At 52.4% G+C, this 18,568-nt stretch overlaps 2 protein-coding genes across 2 annotated transcripts in view; both read left to right on the top strand.

Annotated features, from left to right (window-relative positions):
- The first annotated feature begins 2,498 nt into the window (after positions 1 to 2,498).
- Positions 2,499 to 7,324, top strand: IGFBP6 (insulin like growth factor binding protein 6). Its single transcript, XM_017861559.1, has 4 exons — positions 2,499 to 3,097; positions 5,657 to 5,802; positions 5,986 to 6,105; positions 7,006 to 7,324. Exons 1-4 carry the CDS (start codon positions 2,767 to 2,769, stop codon positions 7,126 to 7,128), a joined length of 720 nt encoding a protein of 239 aa, XP_017717048.1. The 5' UTR covers positions 2,499 to 2,766; the 3' UTR covers positions 7,129 to 7,324.
- Positions 7,325 to 8,438: 1,114 nt separating this feature from the next.
- The window catches only part of SOAT2 (sterol O-acyltransferase 2), a 13,708-nt gene continuing 3,578 nt past the window's right edge, over positions 8,439 to 18,568 (top strand). Inside the window, exons 1-10 of the mRNA XM_017861561.1 lie at positions 8,439 to 8,635; positions 9,132 to 9,187; positions 10,093 to 10,229; positions 10,546 to 10,605; positions 10,891 to 10,998; positions 13,400 to 13,676; positions 14,115 to 14,184; positions 16,380 to 16,464; positions 16,932 to 16,977; positions 17,167 to 17,296. Coding sequence (XP_017717050.1) covers positions 8,554 to 8,635; positions 9,132 to 9,187; positions 10,093 to 10,229; positions 10,546 to 10,605; positions 10,891 to 10,998; positions 13,400 to 13,676; positions 14,115 to 14,184; positions 16,380 to 16,464; positions 16,932 to 16,977; positions 17,167 to 17,296 — 1,051 coding nt within the window. The 5' untranslated portion in view covers positions 8,439 to 8,553. The remainder of the gene's footprint in view (positions 8,636 to 9,131; positions 9,188 to 10,092; positions 10,230 to 10,545; positions 10,606 to 10,890; positions 10,999 to 13,399; positions 13,677 to 14,114; positions 14,185 to 16,379; positions 16,465 to 16,931; positions 16,978 to 17,166; positions 17,297 to 18,568) is intronic.

The following is an 18,568-nucleotide window of genomic DNA, read 5'->3' as shown; positions in this document are numbered from 1 at the left end:
AAAAACTAGCCGGAGCGAGGTGGTGGGCAACCTGTAGTCCAGCTCTCCGGTGCTGAGGCAGGAGATATGCGTAAACCCGGGAGGCAACCTTGCAGTGAAGCCTGAGATCCGGCCCTGCACTCCAGTCCGGGCCACAGAGCAAAGACTCCGTCTCCAAAAAAAAAAAAAAAAAAAGAAACCCCATCTCTAGTAAAAATACAATTAGCCAGGTGTGGTGGTGTGTGCCTGTATTCCCAGATACCTGGGAGGCTAAGGTGGATGTTGTGAGCCCAGGAGGTCAAGGTTACAGTGCGCCGTGATGGAGTCACTGCACTCCAGCCTGGGAAATAAAATAAGACCCTGCCTCAAAAAAAAAAAAAAAAAAAGTCTAGAACCAGACCAGAAATACCATTTGACCCAGCGATCCCATTACTGGGTATATACCCAAAGGAATATAAATGATTCTATTATAAAAATACATGCACATGTATGTTTATTGCAGCACTATTCACAATAGCAAAGACATGGAACCAACCCAAATACATGGAATACTATGCAGCCATAAAAAGGAATGAGATCATGTCCTCTGCAGGGACATGGATGAAGCTGGAAGCCATTATCCTCAGCAAACTAACACAGGAACAGAAAACCAAACACCACATATTCTCACTCATAAGTGGGGGCTGAAAACAATGAGAACACATGGACACAAGGAGGGGAACAACACACACTGGGGCCTGGGGGGTGGGGTGGCGAGGGGAGAGAAAGCATCAGGTCAAATAGTTAAGGCATGTGGGGCTTAATACGTAGGTGTTGGGTTGATGGGCAGCAAACCACATGGCACACATTTACCTATGTAACAAACCTGCACATTCTGCACATGTATCCCAGAACTTAAAATTAAATTAAATTAAAATTTAAAAAAGAGCCACACTGGGATCCTGCAAGAGCACAGCCATCTCTTTCCCCTTCCCAACTTCCCACAGGCTTTCTATCTTATTCAGGAGCACCAACCCGAAGTCCAGGAGAAAGACCCTAAGACCGTAGCCAGAACCATGTGTAGGACAAAATAAATAGTGATAAAGGGGGTGGGGCAGGACCCCAGTACCCTGGAACCCGTCTCTGACCAGCCTTGGTTCCAGGGAGCCTGGTCAGAACTTGGGGCAGGGGGTTGAAGAGCCTTGGTGGAAGGGGTGCTTTCTCTTACCCCCTTCCCAGTTTTGCCCTTCCTCTCCTCTGCCCTGGTCTAATTCTCCCATCAGCAGTAGCTTCTCCCATCAGCTGCCCCACAACCCTCTCCTCCCTGCCTCTCCAGTCTGCATCAGTATCTCAGGGCAACAGGAAAACACCATTCTCCAAACACAGGTCCTAGGGTCCCAGGGTAATGTGGGGAAGGGGGCGGTGCTGACAATGAGGTCCGTATTATTTCGTATTTACCTAAAAGTTCAAGAAATCCTTGCTGACATTCTTGCTTGGGGCCCAGCATTTAAACTTAGTCACTGCCCAGAGCCCTTGTTTTAGGAAAGAATGAGATGGTCCCTGTTGCATAACCCAGAACTGGGTGGGTGTGGGTTGCCGAAGGAAACAGTCCCTCTTCCTCTCTCTTGTGAGGCCTGACTAGGAGTGCCTGGGATGGGCGGGACACTGCCTAGGGAAGGTGGGTGGGGAGCGGTGGAAGCCGACCCTTGCAGCGAAGGCAGACAAGTAGGCAGGCAAAGATGCTCAGAGTAGTCCCTTTCCCGAAGCCCCCTGGGCACAAGACAGTCTGATGAATCCAGAAAACCCCATGGATGACTGGGAGGGAAGGAGACGGATTCCGGGAGAGGAGAGGAATGGAGGAGCGAGCTTACCTGAAAGATGGGGATGGGAAGGGGGGTGGGGTCTGCTCTCTGGCCACTGTCCCCAAGATCATCCAGAATACGAGTACCTCTATTTCTGTCCCTCTCTAGTTTCAACCGGCCAATTTTCCCCCTTTCCCTGCCTCCCAGCCAGTTCTCACCCCGCACACAGCCCTCTCTAATTCTTCCAGACTCCGCATGCGCCCACCACAATGCTAGGGTCTCCTACTGTTCATTCAAGGTGTATCCCTCCCTGCCTCCCGGCCCTTCCCCCTGTTGGCTTACCCCAGTCTGGCTCCCCTCGGGCCCCTTTTCTCAGTAGTCACATCTCAGGGGTGCTTTCTCTTACCCCTTTCCCAATCTTGCCCTTCCTCTCCTCTGCCCTGGTCCACTTCTCCCATCAGCAGAATTTCCCAAGACCCTGTTGTCCACCCTCTCCATCTTTTCTCTCCCTCCACATTTGCCCACTCCTCTCGTGATCCACACATACAATCTCTTCTCAGTTCCCTTTCAGCCCCCATCTTCTCACTCCCCACCGGGTCCCTACATGCCCCTCGTCTTCCTACAGATACACACTAAATGGATTGCACTCCAGTCCTCCCCTTCTTCCGCTCCTCCCCACCCTCCAGTCCCTCCAGCCAGCTGTACAGCTCCCAAATTCCGGGCCGAGATTCCCGGGAACAAAGCAAGAAAAATCAGAAAAATTTGGGAAGTAAACAGAAACTGGAAAGGGAGGGGAAAGAGGAGTGGGGAGGACCCAGGTTGGGGGGGCCCTCCCCAGTCCCACCCAGTTTAGGGAATGCCCCTGCCCTCTCCCCCACCCCCCCTTCACCTGGCTCTTAAAGGGCCCGGCCCCTGGCCGGCGGCTACTTAAGACAGAGGGGCGGCGGCGGGCAGCAGCTGCGCTGCGACTGCTCTGGAAGGAGAGGACGGGGCACAAACCCTGACCATGACCCCCCACAGGCTGCTGCCGCCGCTGCTGCTGCTAGCTCTGCTGCTCGCTGCCAGCCCAGGAGGCGCCTTGGCGCGGTGCCCGGGCTGCGGGCAAGGGGTGCAAGCGGGTTGTCCAGGGGGCTGCGTGGAGGAAGAGGATGGGGGGTCGCCAGCGCAGGGCTGCGCGGAAGCTGAGGGCTGTCTCAGGAGGGAGGGGCAGGAGTGCGGGGTCTACACCCCTAACTGCGCCCTAGGACTGCAGTGCCATCCGCCCGAGGACGACGAGGCGCCTTTGCGGGCGCTGCTGCTCGGCCGAGGCCGCTGCCTTCCGGCCCGCGCGCCCGCGGGTGAGTCCGCGCCCCGCCCCTGCCCCGCCCACGTGAGACCCGCGTCCTCCAGGCAGGGTCCTGGGGAGACGATAGTGGATGGCCCTGCAAGCCTTTGAGCCCTGACCCTTGACGCTTCCGACTTTGGGGGGCACATTTGTGTGGGGGAGAAGGGGCAAGTGCAGGAAGCTGGGGTGCGGCCAGGGGACCTGGGGATACAGCAGAAGGTGTCTGCGCTCTTGGTCTTTTTTTTTTTTTTGCTCCGTTTATTTTCCCTTGATGTAGTGTGTGTGCAAGTGGGAACTTGGGGACGGCAGGGGGAGAAATGGAGGGTTTTAGGGCCATCCCATGTGCTCCAGCAGGCCCAGCTCCTACAACCCTAGACGGCAAGCTGGGGAAAGGACACAAATGTTCTCAGCTTCCACTTTGAGAAAGAGGGAAGGGAACCCCAGACTTCGAAATTCTGCACACACTGAGAAATGGCTCGTTTCCTCCTAAAACCGGTGTTCGAAGCACCTAAACAGGAGGGGTCTAGAACCGAAGAGGTCCGAATCCAAAGTTGTATTAGACTTGAGTAGGGACTGAGGGCAGGCTAGGGCGTAGGGTGGGGGAGAGGGGAGAAAGAGTAGGGGAAAGAGGGAATCTGCCAAATCAGGGTTATGATTTAAACCTGCTCAGAACTGTTCACCCATCCTACCCTACCCTGCTCCAGGGAGGAGAGCAGAAGCTGAGTCACTGGGTGGGTGGGACAGAAGTGAATCAGCACTGAAAACATGGGGGGCAGCAGGGAGATGGGGAGGACAGGAAATGCAAACTGCGCATCCCAGAGGCTCTGGGTTCCTTCCTCGTGAGGGGATGGAGAATTCACTTGGAGTTTCTTTCAGTCCCAAATGCCCGAGTGCAGGCTTCTGGGGGTCCTCCTAGAAGGTGGTCTGGGTGGATGAGAGAAGGCAGTTTGGAACTACATGGTTGGGTGCTAAATGTAGGGAATGAAGGACAAGGTCTGGGGAGGGGCCGGCATCCTGAGGAAGATGGATCAGACTCAGGGTTGCAGGGGAAATGTCTCCTGGGTTGTGAGTGGGAGTTGGGAGCTTGTCTTTGGGCACAGAGGGAGAGACAGGATCCCTTCAGGGGTTCTGATATCTTATTAGATATTAGGCAAATTCCAAGCAGTACATGCTCCCCTTTCTGCCTTTTCCTATCCCTGACTTATTTCCTCACCCCTTCCCAGTCCTGAGCTCTCCCCGGACCCTCCGGAAACTTTCTCCAGAGCCAGGAGCAACCTGCAGATTGGAAGCCCCTCATTCCCTGCACCTTCTTAATCTGCCCTCAGCCTATCTTGGTTAAGGGTTGAATCCGTGTGCCCCTGGGACCACTAGGGTTGAGCTGGCCTGGATCACAGGGTATCAGAAGGGAGAGGTTCCCACTGCAGTGCCCCAGAAGTAACCACATCTCAGGCCTGGGAGGGGTGGGTTGAGTCACAGCAAGGTCACAGCAGGGACACACATTCCATTTGGGTCCCTGTTGGCCCCCCTCCTACATCCGTTGCTCTCTGCCCCAGCTCCCTGGCTTCGTGCGCCCCCTTCTGGCCTCTGGTGGAACAGCCAGGTCTTTTCACCCAAAGCCCAAAGCCCCGAATAGTCCTTTGCATTTGTTCTCCATTTTTCATTTATTTTATTATTTATTGTAACTCATTAATTTATTTTTAATTAATTAATTTTTAAAACATATTTATTTATTTATTTTGAGACAGTCTCACTCTGTTGCCCAGGTTGGGGTGCAGTGGTCCAGTGTCTCACTGAAACCTCCGCTCCTCCAGGTTCAAGCCATTCTCCTGTCTCAGCCTCCGGAGTAGCTGGGACTACAGGCGCCTGCCACCACGCCAGGCTAATTTTTGTATTTTTAGTAGAGACGGAGTTTCACCATATTGGCCAGATGGTCTCTATCTCCTGACCTCAAGTGATCTGCCCACCTTGGCCTCCCAAAGTGCTAGGATGACAGGCACGAGCCACCGAGCCCAGCCAATAATTTATTTATTTTTGAGACAGGGTCTCACTCTGTTGTCCAGGCTGGAGTGCAGTAGCACAATCATGGCTCACTGCAGTCTTGACTTCTGGGGCTCAAGCAGTCCTCCTGCCTCAGCCTCTAATGTAGCTGGGACTACAGGTGCATGCCACCACACCTTGGTAATTTAAAAAAAATTTTTGTAGAGATGAGGTTCTCATTATGTTGGCCAGGCTGGTCTCAAACTCCTGGGCTCAAGCAATCCAATCCTCCCACCTCTGCATCTCAAAGTGCTGGGATAACAGGCGTGAGCCATTGCACCCATCCTCATTTTCCATTTTTGCTTTCCAAAATGCATCTCCCTTATAAGCCTTAGGCTCACTATGGGAAATACTGGGGAATATTGTCAGGAAAAGTAATGTAACTATTTGTCAGAGAAAGAAACTAGGGCCAGCATCATGCAACTATGGGGCATAAGGCCCTCCCTTCCTTACTTAAGCAGGTGATGTGGGCAAGGCCCTTCTCCACATGGCTCTGGCTGATTTCTGGCCTCTCCTTCTCCTATTCCTCCTGCAGTTGCAGAGGAGAATCCTAAGGAGAGTAAACTCCAAGCAGGCACTGGCCGCCCACAGGATGTGAACCGCAGAAACCAACAGAAGAATCCAGGCACCTCTACCACACCCTCCCAGACCAATTCTGCAGGTGTCCAAGACACTGAGATGGTGCGTTTGGAGCTGGTAGGCAGCAGGAGGGGTGGGAAGCCTTGGAGACTTCCATCTGAGACTGCTCCCTTGGGCTTGGAGACGGCTCCATTGTCGGTCCTGGGTGCTTACCTGGTGGGCCAGAAGGTTGGAACGGGGAACTGGGCTGGAGCAGTTCTAAGCTGCCTGCTCTCCCTCCCCCAGGGCCCATGCCGTAGACATCTGGACTCAGTGCTGCAGCAACTCCAGACTGAGATCTACCGAGGGGCTCAAACGCTCTACGTGCCCAATTGTGACCATCGAGGCTTCTACCGGAAGCGGCAGGTGAGGCTGTTTTTCCTCTCCCCCTGCTCCAGTAGACAGCTCCTGCCAGGGAGTGGGGACGGTGGGGCTTGCAAAGCTGCATAAATAAGACACTGCCCCATCTTTAAGGATCTTCCAACTTCAGGAGAACATAGAGAATAATATAATTTATTATACAAACTTAGAGAATAATCAACCACACACTGTGGGAGAAAACCTACTGAAGGAATGGCCTAACTCAGTGGCTCTCAAACTTGAGGCATCAGAATCCTCCGGAGGGCTTATGCCACACAGATGGCTGAGCCCCACCGGCAGCCTTCCTGATTCAGGAGGTGTGGGGTGGGGCCTGACAATATGCATTTCTAACGTGTTCCCTGGTGATCCAGATTTGGGAACGCCACTTTGAAAACTACTGTTCCAGGCTAGCAGAATGCACACAATTTATTGGTTGAAGAGGGGAAACTAAAGAGAGGGAACCCTGGGCCGGGCATGGTGGCTCACGCCTGTAATCCCAGCACTTTGGGAGGCCAAGGCGGGTGGATCACGAGGTCAGGAGTTGAAGACCAGCATGAACAACATGGTGAAACCCGTCTTTATCAAAAATTACAAAAATTAGCCGGGCCGTGGTGCTGCACACCTGTAATCCCAGCTACTCAGGAGGCTGAGGCAGGAGAATTGCTTGAACCTGAGAGGTGGAGGCTGCAGTGAGTGGAGATCATGCCATTGTACTCCAGCCAGGGCAACAGAGCGAAACTCTATCTCAAAAAAAAAAAGAGAGAGAGAAAGAGAGGGAACCCAGTGACACTTGCTGTCCCAAGGGGACCCTCAGGTGTTTTTGCATCCTCAGACTCAGACATCCCCTCTCATTCTCCTGCTGGAAGCCTCTGGCCTCACCCCTGACCTGTGTGCCTCTCTCTCCAGTGCCGCTCCTCCCAGGGGCAGCGCCGAGGTCCCTGTTGGTGTGTGGATCGTATGGGCAAGTCCCTGCCAGGGTCTCCAGATGGCAATGGAAGCTCCTCCTGCCCCGCTGGGAGTAGCGGCTAAAGCTGGGGAATAGAGGGGCTGCAGGGCCACTGGAAGGAACATGGAGCTGTCATCACTCAACAAAAAACCCAAGGCCCACGATCCACCTTCAGGCCCTGCCCCATGGGCCCCCACACCCCTGGGCCTTTACACATGCGGTTGGAAAGAGTGTTGGTGTTGGCTGGGGTGTCAATAAAGCTGTGCTTGGGGTCGCTGGCTTGTGTCTCTGTGTCTACCTCTCACAATTCTGGAGCCCCTGGCCCTCTCTTTACCCCACTACAGTTCACTCACAGCATTTCTTCTTTCCTGTGGATACCTTTAGTCCTTCCTGTGACAGCCAGGCAGAAGCTTCAAGCCATGAAGCCTCACAGAGCTGCCCACCAGGAGTTGGGAGTGGGAAGGGGAGACACTGAGATCATGCCCTTAATCTGAAGTTGTGACCTTGTTTCTAACATTGATCTTTGGACATAAGAGGAGGGGAAGGATTAATAGTTAATCCCAGCAGGAACCCAGCAAAGAGGAACTCTCAAAGCACGTACCCTTCTGTTACTTCCTACTAAAAAAAGAAGGAAATTATTACTAATATATGAGCTCATCCCATGGCCCTGAACCATGTGATTTTACCTGGACTACCTCATTTTGAGCTTACAATAACCTTGTGATATAGGGATTTTTGCCCCTATTTTTCAGAGGAGGACACTGTGGCTTGAAATTTGGGGTCACTTGCCTGAAATTATATAGCTGGTAAATATCGGAGGGAGGTTTGCATCCGGTTCTTCCGTATGTGACAACACCTGGTATTCCTTAGGTGCTTAATATGTGTTTGTTTAGCCTCCTTTCTGCCTACATGCTCACCCAAGCAGGTGTCAGGAAGTGCAGATGTTCAGGGGCCCTGGCACTCAGCCTTTCCTGGAGGGGCCCCAGCTCCATGAGTAGCATGGTGCTAACCCCATCAGAATATTACCACATGCATCAGTCACACACCTTGTGGTGAAAGGGAACTGAACACACTGATACATGAAGACATTTCTGACTCCTCCCTGACCTTCAGCCTGCTGGGAGAGACTGAAGGCCAGCCATGCTAGGGGACAAGCTTCTGAGAGGCAAAGATCCCCTCCCCGCGACGTACCCAGCCACTATTCCTGTGTGTGTGTAGCGGGGGTGGATAGCACCCTTGGAGCTGGGCATCTGGATGGTGGTTGGGGTGTTAGGGGGATGTGGCCATCCCTGGAACAGACAGCAGAGTGAGGCCTGAATCTGAGAAGCTCTGCCCTCCGGATCAGATAACCTATCACACTCCCAGAGGCCCCCTCCTCCTGAAAGGACTTTAGTCTTTGGAGCTGTCACCTGAGCTGAGTGGGACAAGAGTTCTGCGGGGCAGGCCACGCTGCAAAGGAAGGAGGGAACACAGGCAAAGGCTGCCTGCTGCCCACTGGAAACCACTCCATGGAGCCAGGCGGGGCCCGTCTGCGTCTGCAGAGGACAGAAGGGCCGGGAGGGGAGCGGGAACACCAACCCTGCAGAGATGGTGAGCCGGCCTTGCCCTCAGGGGGCGCAGAAGGCACCAGCGGGTGGTGGGGCAGGAGGGGAGACATGCCTTATGGAGAGAAGGCTCCAACTGCCTGATGTCAATCCTTCCTGCTGTCCAGAGAGGCCAAGGAAGGCAGACCCTGGCCTCAGCCCTGAGCCACCCAGCTGGGAGATGGAACAGAAAGAGCTATGTCAGTGCTGTGGCCTGGCCTTATCTTTTTGACTCTTTAGCCCCAGAGGGTGAATGGAGTAGCTTCCCATTCCGAGTGCCCTGTTCCCAGTAATGTCACCAGGCCCCCTGCTTGCCTATGGCCGCCTCACCACTGGCAACAGCAACTTTCCCTTCTAGTAGCCCCACCCATGATACTAGATATTGACTGGTTGGGGTGAGGGCGGCTGCTGAGCACACAAAGCATTTCCTGAACACAGGATGCCTCTGGGTCTGCAGAACCCCAACTCCTCCTGTTGACTGTGCCTTTGATCACTCCTCCCAGGAAACACTGAGACGCACAGGGCCCCGGACTTGGTGAAATGGACCCGACACATGGAGGTGAGGGACGTCAGAGGTCAAGTGGACAGATCCTTGGTCGCAGGGCAGGAGTGAGGCTTGGTGATAAAGATGACTTGTTTTGGTTTTCGTTTTTTGAGTCAGTCTTGCTCTGTCGCTCAGGCTGGAGTGCATCAGCACAATCTCGGCTCACTGCAACCTCTGCCTCCCAGGTTCAAGTGAGTAGCTGGGACTACAGATGAGTGCCACCAGGTGTGGCTAAATTTTTTTTTTTTGTATATTTGGTAGAGACGGGGTTTCACCATATTGGCCAGGCTGGTCTTGAACTCCTGACCTCAAGTGATCCATCTGCCTTGGCCTCCCAAATTGCTGGGATTACAGGCATGAGCCACGGTGCCCAGCCTGATGACTTGTTCCTGGTGCAAAGATCAGGTTAGAATTAAGGGTAAAGATGTAGGGGTTTGAAGCACAGGTCCCGAGGGTCATTGAAAGTCAGCCAGTAGATAGAGTCTTCCTGCTAGTGTGGCTGGAGGACAGGGGTGAGGACTGACAATCAGAGGTGACCAGGCTGGAATTCAGACCCAGGGAGGGGAAGCCTCACTCCTGCTGTCACTCCCTGATCCTCACTGCTGCCCCGGGAAGCCAGAAGGAGATCAACTCTGGGCAGGAATCATGGCTTGTTCATCTTTTTACCACAGCACTTAGCATTGTGGGGTCCTACCCCACCAGCAGACCCATCACCACCCCACCAATGCCTGCCCTTCCCCCCACAGGCCTGCCACTGCTGACCGCTGATCCCCCATCCCTGCAGACCCCCCAGGTTTTGTTGTTTTTTTTTTTTTTTAAAGCACTATGCCTGGCATAGGTAGAAACTCAGTGAATGTCTGGTAAATGAAAGGATGGCTGACTGGAGGGACAGTGGGCTCTGCCCTGGCTTTGTCCCATAGGCTGTGAAGGCACAATTGCTGGAGCAAGCGCAGGGACAACTGAGGGAGCTGCTGGATCGGGCCATGTGGGAAGCTATACAATCCTACCCATCTCAAGACAAACCTCCGCCCCTGCCTCCCCCAGATTCCTTGAGTAGGTGAGTCTGGGGAGCAGCTGCGCAGGCTCCTCTGTAGCAATGATCATGAGCTATCACCTGATGTGCCCTTGCCAGCCTTGGCAGGACTGTGACTCCAGCCCTCCCTCTTCCCCACTTATCTTGTCTTCCTAACACTGGCCTCCACCTACGGGGCCTCGCTCTGCCCTGGCCCTGACCTTCCACCCGGTCCTGCCCTCTGGCCCTAGCCCTGGCCTTTCCCTACCACTCCCCTTGGCTCCCAAGTGTTGACCTTCTGCATCGCCCTGCCTTCTGCCCACTGACTTTTTCCTGACCCTGAACAAACATCTCAATTCAGGACCCAGGAGCCATCCCTGGGGAAACAGAAAGTTTTCATCATCTGCAAGTCCCTGCTTGAGTAAGTTGGGTGATGACAAGTAATGGGAGGAAAAGAAAGGGCTTTGGCTGGGGGTCACGGTACCTCATTTCTCATCCCCAGGCTCTAGGTGGTTTGTGGGGAGGACTTGGAAAGGGTTTCTAAGGTGCAGGTCCCCTATTTGCCCTGGGCGTGGCTGTGGAAGAAAGGCCTTTAGCTGGAAGTTCTGGATCGCTAGGCCCCATGCCTCATGTGTACAGTGTCTGAGCTAGTTCACACCACCCTGAGGACCCTCCCATACTGACCTTCAGGCCCCTGTCCCTCCAGTGAGCTGATGGAGGTGCAGCATTTCCGCACCATCTACCACATGTTCATCGCTGGCCTGTGTGTCTTCATCATCAGCACCCTGGCCATCGACTTCATTGATGAGGGCAGGTAGGTCCCCTTCCCACCTGGGACAGGCACACCTATCTGATCAGACCCTCTGGGTCCTCAGTGCCCCACCTGCCCTTGGGGCAAGCGGACACAGGTCCCCTCTTTGGTTATTGGACATGTACCAACTTTGCTCCCAACAACCTTCCCACCTGAAACACTCTCTAGGATCCCTTCCTTCCCCAGCCTTGGTTGGCCCTTGGTCTGTCCTCCCAGGGCCAGTCACTCTCAAATGTTTCTCAATGACACCTTGCCCCGAGGCAGAAGTGTGTGTATGCACAATGCACACCCATACACACTCCTTTCCCAGTCAGTTCTATTCAAGTAACCTCCATTGAGCACCTCCCGAGTACCAGTCCTAGTGTTCAGAGAAATGAGGGGGCAGACCCCACTCCTGTCTGTGAGGCACTCCCAGTCTTGTGGGGAAGACAGACATGTACCCAAGTGCCTGGGTGGGTCATTTCCCCCACAGAGCACCCCACCCAACTGTGAGGATGAGCTTCAGAGAGCTGTATAACTTGGGGGTCTGTATTTCAGGACTCCCACTATTCCCGGACCAAACTGAGGGTTGGGGCTGCTATTTCTTGTGGCCCAATAAGGAGATGCAGATGAACTGGGGAGGAAGAGAGTTTTTATTTCTGTAACTGGTTACAGGGAGAAGGCCTGAAAATTATCACTAGGCCAACTAAAAATTACAATTTCCAGAGCATATATACCTTCTAAGCTATACGTCTATGTGTAAGTGTGCATTCATCTAAAGACATAAGTGATTAACTTCTTTTAATCTATAACTAAGGTCTGAGTCTTGAAGACCTTCTTCTGGAGCCTCAGTAAGTTGACTTAATCTAAATGGGTCCAGGTGCTGGGGTGATTACCCTTCTCTTGTCTCCTGCTAAACCATGGAGGTTTGAAGAGTTTCTTCAGACCCCCAGCAAAACTTGTTTAATCATGCTTTGAGGTTCAGGAAAGGCCTAGGCAAAACTCTTGGTGGGCTTTTGTTACATTCCGGCCTTTGTCTAAGGGCACTGGCTTTTAATATTTAACTTAACCACTCAGCCAGTACTGAAACAGTTGTTATGGAGGCCTGTGTTAGTGAAACCTGGCCTGCCACAGCCCCTCTCCCTGTGTCAGGCTTGGGAAGCAATAACAAAAACAGGACCAAGGATCCACAGGTTTAGCAACAGCACTGCCTTTTGGTAAAATTTTTGTTGTTAGTTATACAAGTATTAAAAGGATAAAATCTACCACTAGGTTTGCATAAGAAAAAGACAAATTTAAAAAATTAAAATGATAAAATCTCAGTAAAAAGCTCAAATACATGTTTTCCTGTAAAGGGGGTCCTTCTTGACCACCTCCTTCAATCCCACACTGCTCTCGGAGGATTTAAACAGTTTCCGCAGTGGCCTACACGCCTGTAAATCAGCACTTGGAGCCGAGGCAGGCGGATCACTTGAGGTCAAGGAATTTCAAGACAAACCTGGCCAATATGATTGAAATCCCTGTCTCTACTATAAAAAAAAAAAAAAATTATAGTAATATATATATATATATTATATATATACACACACACACACACACACACACACACACAAATTAGCCAGTCGTGGTGGTGCAAGCCTGTAGTCCCAGCTATTCAGGAGGCTGAGGCAGGATAACTACTTCAACCTGGGAGGCGGAGGTTGCAGTGACCAGAGATTGCACCACTGCACTCCAGCCTGGGTGGAGCAAAACTCTGTCTCTAAAAAAGAAAACAGTTTCTGAGTTTCCCTCCAGAGCATTTTCCATGCATTGACATTCAGTACCAAAGATAGGTACATTGTGGAGGTTTCACATAAATAAGAAACTGTACCTATTATTTTGTAATTTGCTTTTACTCACTAACAATTTATTTTAGGGATCTTTTCACGTTAGTTCATTGGTTTGAAGGACTGCAGAGTATGGAGGTGCTAGATTTGTTCAGTTAGTCCTTTACTAATGGACACTTAAGTTGTTTTGTTTTTCCCCTTAACAAACCACACACTCTTAACCTAGGCTAACAAAACACTGAACAATCGGCATCCTGTTAGCTCCAACCTACAACAGACGCTCCAAAGGAACAAAACTAAGTCAGTCAATCTAGTTACCTCATATCCTAACATGTGTTGTATATAGAGTACGGAGCCCTTAGCAACACCATGAAACCAGAGAGGGCTCTCAAGGTCATTTAGAATCAAACTCATGCCATGACTGAGTCTCCTTGGAGCAACGCCCTGTGCCACAGAGGTGCCGTCTTGAACACCTCCAGAGATGGGGAGCTCACAACCTGATCAAGATACCTCAGTTCATCTTCCAGGAGCTCGGACTGAAGAGGAAGGGACAAGAATGGACTTCACTTGTCTACTTTGTCTCTCCTCCCCACTCCAAGGCTGCTGCTGGAGTTTGACCTACTGATCTTCAGCTTCGGACAGCTGCCGTTGGCGCTGGTGACCTGGGTGCCCATGTTTCTGTCCACCCTGCTGGCGCCGTACCAGGCCCTGCGGTTGTGGGCCAGGCCGGGGGCCAGGGGCACCTGGACGCTGGGGGCGGGCCTGGGCTGCGCGCTGCTAGCTGCCCACGCCGTGGTGCTCTGCGCACTGCCGGTCCACGTGGCCGTGGAGCATCAGCTCCCGCCGGCCTCCCGTTGTGTCCTGGTCTTCGAGCAGGTGAGGGCCGAGCCCTGCTGGGGGACAGGAAGGAACGGGTGGGCGGGGCCATCTCAGCAGAGGGGAGTCCCCCAAAGAGGGGGCGGGGCCCACGAGAGGGAGGGCAGAGACTGCATTGGCAGGGGCGGAGCTAGTTACCAGGGGCGGAGTCCGTTACGAGGGATTTGGGGAACCTGCAGGCTGGAAGGCAAACAGTGTGACACCGCCATCACAGGAGGTTGACCGGAAAACTCCGCTCTGGCCTCTTATCCCAGCAGCCTTCATTCATCCCAGCATATGTTAGGCTATACAGCCATCAAACAAAAAGAAAAAGTATGGACTCTGACCAGACAGATCTTACACTCTGCCTGCCTCTCAGAGATAACCCAGAGCACAGAGAGGTTAAGCGATTTGCTTAAAGCCACACAGCAACTTGGCCTCCCTTCCACTCTGCCATAGGTTAGGTTCCTGATGAAAAGCTACTCCTTCCTGAGAGAGGCTGTGCCTGGGACCCTTCGTGCCAGAAGAGGTGAGGCCTTCATCTTGCCCGGTTGTGAACTCAGTCCTCTTGACTGACTGAATGAAGCCAGCAGGTGCAGGATCCTGATAAAAGCCCTGCCTTCCTAAGCCCAGGTTGCCCACCAGGCACAGCCCTGGCCTCCAGCTGGGCTCTGTGGGCCTTCGTCGTTAGGCATTCTCAGCTCCTGCCTCTGACAGATGGCACCTCTTGTTACCCAGGACTTCTGGCACTTTCCTATTTCCTATTTCCAGGCCCAGCCTGTCACCCAGGCTTTGTTGTTCCATTTATAGAGCACATGCAGTGTATATTTAGCATCATTCTTAAGGGCCCTAGAATTTTTGGAATGACAAGTTGGCTGGCTCCAACTTAAATCACCAGCTGCATTAGCCCTTAACAAGAGCCCTTAAAGTCACCAGCTGCAGGCTGAGCACAGTGGCTCACACCGGTAATCCCAGCACTCTGGGACACTGAGACAGGAGGATTGTTTGAGCCCAGGAGTTCAAGACCAGCCTGAGCAACATAGTCAGATGGGGTCTCACTTCAAATAACTTTTAAAAATTAGCCAGGTGTGGTGGCTAATGCCTGTGGTCCCAGCTGTGTGGAAGGCTGAGGTGGGAAGATTACTTGAGTCCGGGAGGCGGAGGCTGCAGTGAGCCATGACTGTGTCACTGTACTCCAGTCTGGGCAACAGAGTGAGATCAAGTCTCAAAAAAAAAAAAAAAAAAAAAAAAGTGAGAGACATGCAACTCTTTCTTTCACTCACTTGAACACTTAAAGACCATTTCAAGGTTATTAATTGGCCTAATTTCAATTTCAATTTTTTTTTTTTTTGAGATGTAGTCTTGCCTTGTTTCCCAGGCTGGAGTGCAATGGTGCAATCTTGGCTCACTGCAGCCTCCACCTTCTGGGTTCAAGCGATTCTCCTGCCTCAGCCTCCTGAGTAGCTGGGATTACAGGTGTGCGTTAGCACACCCAGCTAATTTTTTTGTATTTTTAGTAGAGACAGGGTTTCAACATGTTGGCCAGGGTGGTCTCAAACTCCTGACATCCAGTGATCCACCCACCTCGGCCTCCCAAAGTTCTGGGATTACAGGCTTGAGCCACCATGTTCAGCCAATTTTTTTTTTTTTTTTTTTTTAGAGACAGGGTCTTGCTATGTTGCCTAGGCTGGTCTTGAACTCCTGGGCTTAAGCAATCCTCCTGCCTTGGCCTCCCAAAGTGTTGGGATTACAGGAGTGAGTCATTGAGCCTGGCTCCTAACTTCAATATTGTTGTATCTCAGAGAATAGGAAGGCTCGAGGAGAACAGAAGAGATGGGAGAATGGCCGGTCAGTGCAGTAGTCAGAACACACACAGACTCTGTCAGTTAAGTTTGCTTTCTTGTTTGGGTGTGTTTCATGATGCCCTAAAACAATTACAATAGTAACATTAAAAATCACTGATCACAGTGATTTTTGCTCAGGTGAGAAGATAGGGTAAAAGGGTGGACCTGTGACTCATGGTGGCGGAGAGAGGACATTTCTGGGAGGCCTGGGGAGGCAGTGGAAGGGTGGTGCCAAGGGAAGAGGAGGCCAGTGCTGGGCCAGAGGTCCAATGCCACCGGCAGCTGCCAGTGTCCCTCTCCAGTTATGTGTCCCCATGCCCCCTCCAGGCCCTGGGCTGTGTGTTCTATGCCTGTGCACCATACCACATATAATAAAAAGAAGAAAGTTATAAATATTTCGGGAATTGCCAAAATGTGACACAGTGGCATGAAGTGAGCACTTGCCGCTGGAAAAAGTGGCACTGATAGGCTTGTCTCTTGCAGGGATGCCACAAACTTTCAATTTGTGAAAGAGGCAATATCTGGGAAGTGCAGTAAAACAAGGTGTACCTGTATTAGGAAGTCCAGACAGAAGGGGAAGGAGAATGGGCTGTCGAACGTGTGGGTACCAAATGAAGTTCTGGCCACAGCAGACCCTGCACTGGAAGACAGGGTGCCTGAAATGAAAACAGAAGAGATGGTGTTAAAGAGCCAGTTCCACTCCTGCCCAGCTTAGCTCCCCTAGCCTGCATCTAGGTCCTACATCCAGCTCCTTGCTTATCCCCCACCCCCACCCTATCCATTTCTCCACTCACCAATCCCACCACCCTTCCCCAGCAGCCCCCTCACCTCTGCCCTCTGCCCTTCCCCTTACTAATCCACCCCTCTCATTCCTCCCCAGGTGAGGGGATCCAGGCCCCCAGTTTCTCCAGCTACCTCTACTTCCTCTTCTGCCCAACACTCATCTACAGGGAGACTTACCCCAGGTAAGACCCTGCACCCCTTCCCCAAATGCCCAGGCCCACCAGGAACCTTACCCTTCTACTCTCCCCTCCCTGAGGTCCTCAGGCTCACCTCAGGCACTGGCCACTTTCTCAGGAAGCATCTAATAATAAAGATGGGAAATAGGTGACTGGTAGACTACCCTGTCTCCTTGCCCAGCCTATGATGACACTAGAGCCACCCACTTTCCTGGTTTACCCAGGACTGTCCTGATTTTAGTTCTGAAAATCCTACCCATCCTACACACCCTTGTTGACATCCATGCTTAAAACCCTCTTGTCATCTCTGTTATGGAAAGTTCAAAGTGTCCTAGACCCCACCACCCTAGATAATCCTCCCAGGCCTGAGCAATTAAGGGAACTGTGGAGAGAGGGCCCCAGAACCTGTGCCCAGCCTGAGCAGAGAACAACATGAAAGAATGAGAAACATATTGTCCCAATTGCCGCTGCAGGACGCCCTATATCAGGTGGAATTATGTGGCCAAGAACTTTGCCCAGGTGAGAAGATAGGGTAGAAGGGTGGACCTGTGACTCATGGTGGCGGAGAGAGGACATTTCTGGGAGGTCTGGGGAGGCAGTGGGAGGGTGGTGCCAAGGGAAGAGAAGGCCAGTGCTGGGCCAGAGACCCAATGCCACCAGCAGCTGCCAGTGTCCCTCTCCAGTTATGTGTCCCCACGCCCCCTCCAGGCCCTGGGCTGTGTGCTCTACGCCTGCTTCATCCTGGGCCGACTCTGTGTTCCTGTCTTTGCCAACATGAGTCGAGAGCCCTTCAGCACCCGCGCCCTGGTGCTCTCTATCCTGCATGCCACGTTGCCAGGTGAGCCAACTAAGGTAGGGCTGGAGTAGTTGTGCCCTGGGGAAGGCAAATCAGGGAAGGCCTTGCTAGTTGCCTTCCCTCGGTTTCAACACGTTCTCCTTCTGAGTCTCCCCTCACGTCTGTCCCCTCCTATCAGGGCCCACTGCCATGGTCTCGGTTCAGACCATCACTCCCCCTCCACATCAGCCTCCTACCCATCTCCCTGGCACCCAGATCTTTCCTCTCCCATCTACCCCTGACACTGCTGCCCAGGCGAACTTTCCTACTGCAACGAATCATTCCCTACCCTCCTTCAAAAACTCTAGTGATAAGTCAATGCTGGCACTTTCGGATCAGATTTGAACCCTTGATGTGGCATCCAAGACTCCTTCCCATGCAGCCCCAGCCTATCTTCTCATCCTACCACAAGCCCTGAAAGATATTACTTCCATGCCTCCAGGCCTTTGCCCATACTGGCCACTCAGCTTGAGATACCCTTTCCCCACGTTCAGCCACGGAATCTAGTTGCTTCTTGGAGGACCATGGCTGAGATGCCCCCTCCTCTGGGAAACCTTCCTTTTGTAGCCACCAATTACCATGACCCACCTGTTTCTCTGTACTTCCAGGCACATCAGTGCCACCGTACTTAGCTCCCATTACATTTGCCCTGGCATATGGTTGGACATGTCTTTCTGTCTCTGTCTCTGTGTGTGTCTCACTTCAATCACTCTACGAACCCCCAATGGCCCTTTGAGATTCATCTCCATCCCCAACATCTGGCACAAAGTAGATGCCAAGTAAATGTGCATGAACAAATGGATGAATAAATGAATGCATGAGGCCAGGCACAGTGGCTCACCACCTGTAATCCCAATACTTTGGGAGACCAAAGGAGGAGGACCGCTTGAGGCCAGGAGTTTAAGACTAAACTGGACAATATAGTGAGATCTCATCTCTACAAAAAATTTAAAAACAGCCGGGCGCGGTGGCTGACGCCTGTAATCCCAACACTTTGGGAGGCCGAGGGAGGTGGATCACGAGGTCAGGAGATTGAGACCATCCTGGCTAACACGGTGAAACCCTGTCTCTACTAAAAATACAAAAAAATTAGCTGGGCATAGTGGCGGGCGCCTGTAGTCCCAGCTATTCAGGAGGCTGAGGCAGGAGAATGGTGTGAACCCGGGAGGCGGAGCTTGCAGTGAGCCAAGATCTCACCACGGCACTCCAGACTGGGAGAGAGAGCGAGACTCCGTCTCAAAAAAAAAAAAAAAAAAAATTAAAAATAAAAATTAA

Source organism: Rhinopithecus bieti, unplaced genomic scaffold (genome assembly GCF_001698545.2).
Source record: "Rhinopithecus bieti isolate Rb0 unplaced genomic scaffold, ASM169854v2 scaffold_56806, whole genome shotgun sequence".
Classification (NCBI taxonomy): Eukaryota; Metazoa; Chordata; class Mammalia; order Primates; family Cercopithecidae; genus Rhinopithecus; species Rhinopithecus bieti.
The sequence above is the reverse complement of the archived record's forward strand: the minus strand, read 5'-3'. Positions and strand labels throughout refer to the sequence as shown.